Genomic DNA, 12,850 nt, shown 5'->3' with positions numbered 1-12,850 from the left:
CGGACTGGTTGGATCTCCTTGCAGTCCAAGGGACTCTCAGAAGTCTTCCCCAACACCACAGTTCAAAAGCATCAATTCTTTGGCACTCAGCTTTCTTCACAGTCCAACTCTCACATCCATACGTGACCACTGGAAAAACCATAGCCTTGACTAGACAGACCTTTGTTGGCAAAGTAATGTCTCTGCTTTTCAATATGCTATCTAGGTTGGTCATAACTTTTCTTCCAAGGAGTACTAGAATACTAATATGACAATTTTTTGCATTTTTTTTCTGACGGACAGCTGCATTTATACCTTGGATAAATTCACTCAATATATGGATTTATGAACTCGCTCCTGTAGTCAAATACAGGAAAAAGCTGCATGAGAAAATTTTAGGGTTAATGTTACTAACTTAGATATACTAAGATTAATACATAAAAGACAAGGGCTTCAAACGTCAGTGTAGCTGCTGTCCTGCCATGTCTAGACTAGTAGACAGTCCATATAACTGGTATATGAAAAAAGAAAGTGTATGTATTTGCAGTAAATCCATGTTGCCACTTATTGCTATACACCTAAAGCTATTCAAGTACCTGTAAGACACTGGGTAAGTTTTTCCGCCCTTAGCTATCATCCTGCAGAAAAGTTACATGCTAGGGTTGAAGCACTATCTAACATATCCCAAATGTTATTCATTTAAAAATATTAGCCACTGTTTTAATTGCAAGAGTATAGTTCCAAAATAGTAATAAAAATTAGAAGACTTAAATGCTATAAATATGATAGAGGAATATTTTAAGACTACTTCAATGCAAACTTTTAAATAAAGTATAGCTTACAGAAAATGATTATAGAGGCTATAATAAATTCTACATTCTCTAAACTATTAAGTCTTAAATTTCATGCAGCTTTATTAAAAAAGAGGAAATTTTTCATAATTATTATCTGTATTTTATTGTGACTATACAAATATAGTGTCTAAATTTTCTGGGGCCCAAGAAGACATATTTTACTGAATTATAATTCCAAGGCTGAAAGAGAAAAAGGTGGCTATCTATTTTGTCTGGTTCCTCTTTCCACATTCACAAAGGCCAATTTTATTTCTACAAATACATTTTATATTAACAATCTTAGAGAATAAAATATAGAAAATAATGCCACACACAAAAGAATCTAACAAAATATTACATATTTATTTCTAGTAGAAACATAACTTTTTATTTGTAACTCAGAAATGGTAATTTTGAACTTCTAGGAACATGACAATTGTATAATTCACCTAGAAACTCAAAGTAATAAATTATTAATATTCAAATTGATTGCTTTATTCCAATGGCTGGAAAACAAAATGAGAAAAAGACAGTAACTATACTATGATTTTAGAATAAGGACTTCAAACAATCACAAAACAAATATTTTCAATACAGAAAATATTAAAACTATAAATTGAAATAATAAAAAAGTAAAACTGCCTAAAATTCATTTTGAGTTACACATAAAACTTGCATGTAAACTAACAACTTAGAAGGCAAAACCTGACATAGTTGCTGATAATAAAACCTCACAAACTTCAAGTTAATTACTGAAAAGTTGGAAAATTTATTTTTCAACTTCAAAATAGTCAATTTAAAGTATATTTAAGGTATATACAAAGTAGGTATATTCATATGTTTTTAAAACATGTATATTTTACATTTTAAAAATGTACCATAAAGGAACATATAATATTAAATATATGATTAGATTTTAGATAGGTAATTCCTATTTTAAAATGGAAAATAAAATTCTTTACATTAATTTCTTATGGGGAAACAATGGAAATAGTGACAGACTTTATTTTCTTGGGCTCCAAAATCACTGCAAATGGTGACTGCAGCCATGAAATTAAAAGACGCTTGCCCCTTGGAAGAAAAACTATGACCAACTTAGACAGCATATTAAAAAGTAGAGACATTACTTTGCCAACAAAGGTCTGTCTAGTCAAAACTATGGTTTTTCCAGTAGTCATGTATGGATGTGAGAGTTGGACCACAAAGAAGGCTGAGCACTGAAGCATTGATCCTTTTGAACTGTGGTGTTGGAGAAGATTCTTGAGAGTCCCTTGGACTGCAAGGAGATTCAACCAGTCAATCCTAAAGGAAATCAGTCCTGAATATTCATTGGAAGGACTGATGCTGAAGCTGAAGCTCCAGTATTTTTGCCACCTGATGCAAAGAGCCAACTCATTAGAAAAGACCCTGATGCGGGGAAAGATTGAAGGCAGGAGGAGAAGGGGATGACAGAGGATGAGATGGTTGGATGGCATCTGATTCAATGGACGTGAGTTTGAGCAAGCTCCGGGAGATGGTGAAGGACAGGGAAGCCTGGTGTGCTGCAGTCCATGGGGTCACAAAGAGTTGGATATGACTGAGCAACTGAACAACAACAACATTACTTTCTTAATTCTAAATTCTGTGATATTTCATTCCAAACACTGCTATACATTAATTATACACAGGAGGGCTTTTTTTCTTAAAGATTAAAAAAGTTGTTTTTACCCAACATCAATTTTATTCTGGATAACATTGATTTCTTCAGGACTCAGCTCCGGGATCCACTTCTCTATTTCTTCAGTCCAAGGGTACCTCAGAGATGAAGGGACCACTACTAAAACAGGCCATTCCTCCTTATAGAAGTAAGCGATGCCAATTGCCTGAACTGTCTTTCCTAAACCCATCTAAATTAGAAACAAATAAATAATGTACATGATTAAACAAATTTATTAAGCAAATTACTAAAAGTTTTCCAAGAGCAGTTATATATACTAGGTACCATTTCAAAGTTTTAAGGCATAACATTCAAGTACAGAGTCAAAAGTTTTCAAAGTTGAAACAAGATCCAGATGAAGATAAATTTTTTCTATCTTGTATTTTAACAACAAATTGAGGATAAGTTAGGCAGGACATGGGAACAGGTTAAGGCAACTTAGGAATGGACCCACATGCATACACACATACACAAAGCACAACCTACACATTTTATTAAAGAATTAAATAATTTGACATCTTAATATTCTATACCGCCTTCCAAGAAATAGCACAAAACCCAACCTTTAGCTCTACATAGTCGAATTTAAGATCTACCTAATGGTAAATTCTAGCTCTAAGAGAAAAGAACAAGCTTTTACAAAACTTACTTTTGTAAATCTGAACCAAAGAATGATTATGTACCATTAGATATGTTTCCTAGTCCTTGAAGCCTTCCAATCCTCACAGCTGAAACCCACTTAAATTAGGTTCTGGGACCAATTTAGTTCCAAGGCAGTAGAGATGTAAGATTTGAGAGATTCTTTAAATCTCTTAACAATTTAAGAGATTTAAGAATCATCACCTGGCTTGGGATCATTAGTGTTGCTTCTTTCCTGCAACAACTCTGATCACTGGCACAGTTCCAAGAACTGAATCATGGTCTTATTTTGTGTGTGAGGACCACACCACAAATCTGGGCCATAGTTGCGAGTTCCTGATTTTGCTTTCTTTCAAGGTTTCATAACTCATTTTCTTAATCTCAGTTTCTCTAGAAATAGGGCTCCCTTTTCTTCCGCAATATCCTAGGGAATAGGATTCTTTCTTTGGGACTCAGATTCTACCACCAGGTCCTTACATTTCTCTTGCTGCTAAATTTACATAGTATCAATGAGCTGCCTACCTGGACTTTGCTGCAATGTGACCAACAGTGTTCTGTGTTGGCCTGCCAGGCATCAACTGATTAAACAGTGTTTAAAATTTCCTAATACTGTCTGCTCCTGAGGTCAAGGATGTAGGTCTTCCCGGATACTATAAAATGTAGAGGAAAATAGGCAGGACATTCCGAGATAAACAGGAGCAATATTTTTTTTCAATCTATCTCCTGGAGTAATGGAAACAAAGGCAAAAATAAACAAGACCTAACTAAATTTAAGTTTTTGCACAGCAAAGGAAACCATAAAGAAGAAGAAAAGACAATCTACAGAATGGGAGAAAACAGTCGCAAACAATATGACTGACAAGGGACTCATTTCCAACATACACAAAAACAACTCATAAGTTTCAATACCAAAAGACAAACAATCCAGTCAAAAAGTGAATAGAAGATCTAAATAGACATGTCTCCAAGGAAGACATACAGATGGCCAACAGACATGAAAAGATGTTCGACATCACTAATATTAGGAAAATGCAAATCAAAACTGCAATGAGGTATCACCTCACACTACTCAGAATGGCCATCATGAAAAAGTCTAAATTAATAAATGCCAGAGAGGGTGTGGAGGAAAAAGGAACCCTTCTACACTGTTGGTAGGAAAACAAATTGGTGTAGCCACTATGGAAAAGAGTATGGAGGTTTCTTACAAAGCTAAAAACAGAGTAACCATATAACCCAGTAATACCACTCCTGGGCATATATCTGGAGAAAACTGCTTTGAAAATATACACACCCCAGTGTTTACAGCAGCACTAAACCCAATTAAAAATCAACTCAGTCTCCTTTCCTCGGAGAGCAAAGAAAAGTCATGTCTTAATATACATCAGTAAACAGGCATTGTGATTTAAATGAAAAGTTTTCCTTGAGTTTTGTAGCTTGAGCAAGAAATTTCAGAATCTGATTAACTTGGAATCACTGAAAAGAACAAATTTCTGAATCTGCATAACTGATCAGGTAGCTGAATTATCTGAAGATAATACCCTATCCTGGTTGGACAATTCACCTAAAAAAATGAGATTCCAGTCTGTTTTTATCTAGTTATCTTTCATGGAAACAACCCTAAATTCATCATCTCTTTGTTAAAGATCATGTAGTTAAATGAATAATGGTGATTTCTAGAAACTAGAAAGATTTACCTATATAAAGTAAAGCAAGCAAAGTAATCAGTTGTTAATATTATTAAGTATTTATTTTTAAGGTACTTGCTGTTGGTTGTTCCTTTTTGGGAACCATCAGGACAAGATAGTTTAACAGGACAAATTCAAACAAAACATGATTCCAAATTAAAAAATAAAAGTATATTAATGTAGTCTCATGTTCCCATTAAGGAAAGAAATGATCCATAGCAGAGAATAGCTGTGTTTTAGATAAAACTTATCAAAAGGAAAATAACTATGAAACTATTTTTATCAGAGAAATAAACTTTCAAATTATGTACTTAGGTTTCAATATTTTGCAAATAAGTTTAAATAGCTTAACATTCAGTTATAAAAGCAATAACACACTTCAAGTAATTTAAGCATAAAGAAGTAACTCCATTCAAAAGGTGGTTCAAAGCTCTTGGCTTTAACTACCATAGAATTTGTTAAAGTAGAATAATATAGCGTTTCAAAATTAAGCCTAAATCACCTGTTTGGAACAAAATCCTTGACTCAATACAGTTGTTTAGATAACTACATAGGAAGAATTATATGAAGAATATACTAACTTCAAGAGAATATTTTATCAGTATTTTCAAAATAATCAATCACTGTTATACTGGGGAGAACAATTTTACATTTTCTAAATGTCTTTTTCCATAAAATTATTAAGATCAACTAAATAACAATGGTCCTAACATCCTAATGTCTGTTTCTTTTTTTTTTTTTTCATTATGATAGCTTTTAGATAGCAATTGTATAAAGAAGATGCCTGGTGACTGAAAAATTTTTGAAACACAAAATTTTGCTGATTTTTACAAGTTATAAGCAGCTTGTAGCTTTTAGGGTTGAGATGTGGATTGTTTTTAGAAAAGGTGGTCTATTTGTTCTAGAAGATACCCCTTTGGAGGACCCTTTTACGTGTGTAGATTTAAAATTTCAATGAAGAACTAAATTAAAGAAATCCACATAGAAAAATGTGAGACTGAAATCCTGTGTTGTATTATTATTGCTAAGGAAGTGTATGTTTTAGCACCACTATTTAAATATTCTTAATTTTCTTTCCTACATAGAGGTTTAGATGATATATCTGAAAATTATTGTTTATTCTTAGACAAGTGAGAGTGACTGTGTGTGTGTGTGTATTTATTCATGGGCTATCTCACAGGGGACTGGGAGCAGGAAACAGACCACCGGAATATGGACATGGAGGCCTGATCTTTACTTAGGAATAAGAGGCTACACTTTGGTAACTGTGCTATCACACTTTCCTCATGGGCAGGCTCTTCCTCATGAATGGAAGCAAGATTTTCCCTGAAGGAATACACTAGGATCACGTGAGGCTGGAAGGAAGTGGGCCTTAGAGAGCACCTTGTTGTTGTTCAGTCACTAGGTTGTATCCGACTCTTTGTGACCCCATGGACTGCAGCACAGTGGGTACCTCTGTCCTCCACTATCTCCTGGAGTTTGCTCAAATTCTTGTCCATATAGTCAGTGATGCTACCTAACCATCTCATCGTCTGCCACCCCCTTCTCCTTTTGCCTTCACTCTTTCCCAGCATCAAAGTTTTCTAATGAGTCAGCTTTTCCCATCAGGTCAGTAGGACAGGGCGAAAAAACTTCTCTCTCTAAAGACAACAGAGTGAGTTGAGGATGAACCATGTAAGTTGAACTCAAGTTGGCTTTACTCGAAAGCACAGCTCACTGAGGCCCACAAGGGGGATAACAAAAAGTGATGCTGTGAGAAGGCTCTGCAGTGGACAGAATGCCTGGATCTGAGCAAATGTGCTTTACAGGTCTACAAGTGAAAATCACTCAGTCGTGTCCGACATTTTGCAGCCCCACAGACTATACAGTCCATGAAATTCTCCAGGCCAGAATACTGGAATGGTAGCCTTTCCCTTTTCCAGGGAATCTTCCCAACCCAGGTGTTGAACCCCGGTCTCCCACATTGCAGGTGGATACTTTACCAGCTGAGCCACAAGAGAAGTCCAAGAATACTGAAATGGTGGCCTAGCCCTTCTCCAGGGGATCTTCCTGACCCAGGAATCGAACCAGGGTCTCCTGCATTGCAAGCAGATTGTTTACCAACTGAGCTATCAGGGAATACCCTTAAATGTACTTTAAGGACACCATTTCTGGTGTTAGTAGTTAATTGCTACAGCCTTAAAACTGAAGATTTACTCTAATCAAGTCTCTGCTACTGCTGCTGCTAAGTCACTTCAGTCGTGTCTGATTCTGTGCAACCCCATAGATGGCAGCCCACCAGGCTCCCCCGTCCCTGGGATTCTCCAGGCAAGAACACAAGTGGGTTGCCATTTCCTTCTCCAATGCATGAAAGTGAAAAGGGAAAATGAAGTCACTCAGTCGTGTCCGACCCTCAGCGACCCCCTGGACTGCAGCCTACCAGGTTCCTCTGTCCATGGGATTTTCCAGGCAAGAGTACTGGAGTGGGTTGCCAAATCAAGTCTCTAGCAAAGTTTTATTAGAAGTCACAACTTTAGAAATGGGATAAAGTATCTATCAACAGATAAATCTTAGTGAAGGGGATAAGGATGTTCTTTGTACTATTCACATCCCTGTAAAGTTGAAATAATTTTCAAATAAAAGCTAGAAAAAAAGTGAATGCTCTACAACCTATTATCAGTTGTTCTGGTTGGAAGAACAAGAGTACTCTCTTATTTTTTTAATTTTTTTACTTGAAATATAATTGCTTTACAATGTTGTGTTAGATTCTGCTGTACAATGAAGTGAATCAACTATATATATATATATATATATATATATATATACACACACACACACACACACACACACATATATTTTCTCCCTCTGAAAGTCCCTTCCCATCCCACCTTCTTCCCACCCCATCTAGGTCACCGCAGAGCACCAAGCTGAGCTCGCTGTGCCATACAGCAGCTTCCCACTAGCTATCTGTTTCATGCATGGCAGTGTCTATATGTCAACGGTACTCTCTGACTTTGTCCCACTCTACCTGCCCTACCCGCCATGTCCACATTTCCATTCTCTATGTCTGTGGCACTATTTCTGGAAGGCTGTCCTATATTTTAAAAGAAGTGGTCAAGAAGAAATGATACTAACCTATTCTCAGTTCAGTTCAGTCGCTCAGTCGTGTCAGATTCTTTGCGACCCCATGAATTGCAGCACACCAGGCCTCCCTGTCCATCACCAACTCCCGGAGTTCACTCAGACTCACGTCCATTGAGTCGGTGATGCCATTCAGCCATCTCATCCTCTGTCGTCCCCTTTTCCTCCTGCCCTCAATCCCTCCCAGCATCACAGTCTTTTTCAATGAGTCAAATCTTTGTATGAGGTGGCCAAAGTACTGGAGATTCAGCTTTAGCATTGTTCCTTCCAAAGAACACCCAGGACTGATCTTTAGAATGGACTGGTTGGATCTCCTTGCAGTCCAAGGGACTCTCAAGAGTCTTCTCCAACACCACAATTCAAAAGCATCAATTCTTCGCGCTCAGCTTTCTTCTTCACAGTCCAACTCTCACATCCATACATGACCACTGGGAAAACCATAGCCTTGACTAGATTGACCTTTGTTGGCAAAGTAATGTCTCTGTTTTTCAATATGCTATCCAGGTTGGTCATAATTTTTCTTCCATGGAGCAAGTGTCTTTTAATTTCATGGCTGCAGTCATGCAGCTATTTGGAACCAGTCTGTTGTTCTATGTCCAGTTCTAACTGTTGCTTCCTGACCTGCATATATGTTTCAGAATTTTCCAGTTTATTGTGATCCTATTCTAGACAGTACTAAAAGAAGAAAAATTTCTAAATTCTCTTCAGATTATTTTTAAAATTCAGCATAACATGGATACTAAAACATTAAATGCAACACAAAGATAATCAAAGATCAATTTCACATGTGTGCATTGGTGTAAACATCTGAAGTAGACTAAGAATACAGATTTAGGTCATACCTGAATGGTCTAGTGGTTTTCTCTACTTTCTTCAATTTAAGTCTAAATTTGGCAATAAGGAGTTCATGATCTGAGCCACAGTCAGCTTCCGGTCTTGTTTTTGCTGACTGTATAGTAATGCTCAAAATTCTCCAAGCCAGGCTTCACCGATATGTGAACCGTGAACTTCCAGATGTTCAAGCTCGTTTCAGAAAAGGCAGAGGAACCAGAGAGCAAATTGCCAACATCCACTGGATCATCAGAAAATCAAGAGAGTTCCAGAAAAACTTCTATTTCTGCTTTATTGACTATGCCAAAGTCTTTGACTGTGTGGCTCACAATAAACTGTGGAAAATTCTGAAAGAGATGGGAATACCAGACCACCTGACCTGCCTCTTGAGAGGCCTATATGCAGGTCAGGAAGCAACAGTTAGAACTGGACATGGAACAACAGACTGGTTCCAAATAGGAAAAGGAGTATGTCGAGGCTGTATATTGTCACCCTGCTTATTTAACTTATATGCAGAGTACATCATGAGAAACGCTGGGCTGGAAGAAGCACAAGCTGGACTCAAGATTCCTGGGAGAAATTTCAATAACCTCAGATATGCAGATGACACCACCCTTATGGCAGAAAGTAAAGAGGAACTAAAAGGCCTCTTGATGAAAGTGAAAGAGGAGAGTGAAAAAGTTGGCTTAAAGCTCAACATTCAGAAAATGAAGATCATGGCATCTGGTCCCATCACTTGATGGGAAATAGATGGGGAAATAGTGGAAACAGTGACAGACTTTATTTTGGGGGGCTCCAAAATCACTGCAGATGGTGATTGCAGCCATAAAATTAAAAGACGCTTACTCCTTGGAAGAAAAGTTATGACTAACCTAGATAGCATATTGAAAAGCAGAGACATTACTTTGCCAACAAAGGTCCGTTTAGTCAAGGCTATGGTTTTCCCAGTGGTCATGTATGGATGTGAGAGTTGGACTGTGAAGAAAGCTGAGCACCAAAGAATTGATGCTTTTGAACTGTGATGTTGGGGAAGACTTCTGTGAGTCCCTTGAACTGCAAGAAAATCCAACCAGTACATTCTGAAGGAGATCAACCCTCGGTGTTCTTTGAAAGGAATGATGCTAAAGCTGAAACTCCAGTACTTTGGCCACCTCATGCAAAGAGTTGACTCATTGGAAAAGACTGTGATGCTGGGAGGGATTGAGGGCAGGAGGAGAAGGGGTCGACAGTGGATGAGATGGCTGGATGGCATCACCCACTCAATGGACGTGAGTTTGAGTGAACTCCGGGAGTTGGGGATGGACAGGGAGGCCTGGCGTGCTGCGATTCATGGGTTCGCAAAGAGTCAGACACAACTGAGTTACTGAACTGAACTGAAGAATACAGAATTCAGTAGACCAGTAATAGAATAACATGACCAAGAGGACTTTAAGTCCGGGAATAAAAAATCTTTTTGGTGTAAGAAATTCAGCTACTATAATTCACTTTAATAGATCAAAGGGAAAATGTCACATGTAATCTTTAGATGCTGAAAGTGAAAGTGAAGTCGCTCAGTCGTGTCCGACTCTTTGCAACCCGTGGACTGTAGCCCACCAAGCTCCTCCGTCCATGGGATTCTCCAGGCAAGAATACTGGAGTGGGTTGCCATTTCCTTCTCCATTAGATGCTGAAGAGGCAACTAAAAATGTGCCTTTTAATTCTTGATAAAGCTTTTTTTATTAACTATTAATAAAAGGAAAATCTCTTCACATTAAAAAAAGTACATATCTCAACCAAAAAGGTGTATCATGTTTAAAGGAGAAAGAACATTCCCATTTGTATCAGAAACAGGAAAAGAAAGTGAGAGCTATAAATATTAGAACAGATGGGCAAAAAGTGTATTAGCTACAAATGATGTGATATGTACACAGAAATCAAAAGAATCAACAGAAAATTTATTACTACTACTGGTAGTAATACCTAAGTATTATCCAGAGAATTTTGGTAAATAGCTTCTTCCAAAATACAACAAAAAAGTCTGGTCCTTTGGAAAGAATATTCAAAACAAAGCAATGAAATAGAGGAGAATGTAGGAACAGGACAAATATGTGTAGGAATTGAGGAGATAATAAAGGCAGAATTTTGAAAAAAGTGATTTATTCAATTAATGATTTTAGGAAAATTGGCAAATTTAAAAAATCTGAATATGCCCCAAATTATGCCTAATATAAACTTTATTTTCAGCTGAAGGCAATTAAGAAGTATTAAATGCAGAAAATGCTTCCTCCTTTTCACCTAAAGGCAGGAAATAAATTCTCCTTCTGGTCACAGACTCTTATCACTCCAGGAAGGAACCAGACGAATCTACAAACAAACCTCATTAAACTAACCCTTATCTTCCTAGTTATATTTTCACCATATACCACCCTGAACTGTGGTGTTGGAGAAGACTCTTGAGAGTCCCTTGGACTGCAAGGAGATCCAACTAGTCCATTCTGAAGGAGATCAGCCCTGGGATTTCTTTGGAGGGAATGATGCTGAAGCTGAAACTCCAGTACTTTGGCTACCTCATGCGAAGAGTTGACTCACTGGAAAAGACTCTGATGCTGGGAGGGATTGGGGGCAGGAGGAGAAGGGGACGACAGAGGATGAGATGGCTGGATGGCATCACTAACTCAGTGGACGTGAGTCTGAGTGAACTCCTGGAGTTGGTGATGGACAGGGAGGCCTGGCGTGCTGCGATTCATGGGGTCGCAAAGAGTCGGACACGACTGAGTGACTGAACTGAACTGAACTGACCACCCCTAGCCCAAACCCTGTTGCCTTGTCAATTTTTCACAAATTGACTGTTTCACTGTCTAAAAGGTATATCAATTTCCTGTTCTGGTCACTTCAATTCCTCGTTTTCTTGTGAAGACTCTCAAGTACATGAAAAAATTCAACATAATTTGCATACATTCCTGTTATCCAATCTATCTTGGTCAGTTTAGTTTTCAGACCCAGCCAGGGATCCTAAGAGAGTCAAGGAAAACTCTTCATTTCTCTGCACTAACCACTTGGAAATGTAATAAAAGTAGGTCTTTGCCTCACTCCTCACTAGAAGACAATTTCCAGAAAGATCAAATATTTATGTACTAAGAAGGAACAAGGAAAGGTAATAGAAAAATATGTGTAGAAATAAAAACAGAGTAGGCATTTTAATTCACTATACCAAATCCAAAAAACATAAAGGAAAATACAAAGAGAACTACATGGAAAAAAACAACAACAACAAAATGTAATACAAATATGACAAAAGGCCAAGTTCCTCAATTTATGAAAAGCTTCTATCAAAGGGGGAAAGAAAAAAAAAAAAGAGAGACAAACAACCCAATGGAGAAAAGAGCCGAATGACCAACCTATATATGTTAAGTACGCTTAACAACCATCAATAAATGCCCAAAGTCACTCATACTTAGGGATGAAGAAACTAAAGTCTTGAGAACCCATTTTTTTACCTACAGAATAAGATGAACAAAAACTAGAGATATGATAACAGTGTTGGAAAGTGTACGAAGAAATCTGCACTTATACACTGTGTGGATCTAAAATAGTTATGGGACCATCCAGCAAGTCCAATAATTTCATTTTATCCAGGGATATGCTTGCATAGTACACAAAACCATTAAAGAAGAGACTGGTTAGAGAAATTATGGTATCTCCATATAATGAGACCTTAGGTAATATTCTTATATGCAAAGACTGGAAAGCCATAGGATACAAATATTGTACTGAAAGAAAAATAGTATGGTGAATATAATCCAGTTAGTACTGAGAAAGGAGACGGAGAGAAAGAGAGAAGAGAAGACAGAGGGGGGAAGAAATGAAAGAGGAAAGAAAAGAAGAAGGAAGGCCAGGAACTATCAATAGCGTAACCATTGGAGGGAGGGCCTGCAGGGGTAGGACTGGAAGGAAAATACTTACTTTGAGCTTGTATTAAGTCTTCTATGCAGTCTTATCCCCTTGAATAAATATTACTTGGAGGGGGCAGTAAAGAAGAGACAGAAAAGTTCTTTTAAAAATACACAAGAGTGGGAAGGAGTCAAGAT

General features: G+C 37.4%; 1 protein-coding gene across 2 annotated transcripts in view; it reads right to left on the bottom strand.

Moving 5' to 3' along the window:
• Positions 1-12,850, bottom strand: part of ZRANB3 (zinc finger RANBP2-type containing 3) — a 293,996-nt gene that overhangs the window by 130,628 nt on the left and 150,518 nt on the right. For both annotated transcript variants that reach the window (XM_069577715.1, XM_069577714.1), the window contains one exon: positions 2,520-2,698. In XM_069577715.1, coding sequence (XP_069433816.1) covers positions 2,520-2,698 — 179 coding nt within the window. The remainder of the gene's footprint in view (positions 1-2,519; positions 2,699-12,850) is intronic.

Source organism: Ovis canadensis, chromosome 2, assembly GCF_042477335.2.
Source record: "Ovis canadensis isolate MfBH-ARS-UI-01 breed Bighorn chromosome 2, ARS-UI_OviCan_v2, whole genome shotgun sequence".
NCBI lineage: Eukaryota > Metazoa > Chordata > Mammalia > Artiodactyla > Bovidae > Ovis > Ovis canadensis.
This window is presented reverse-complemented; position numbering and strand designations above follow the sequence as displayed.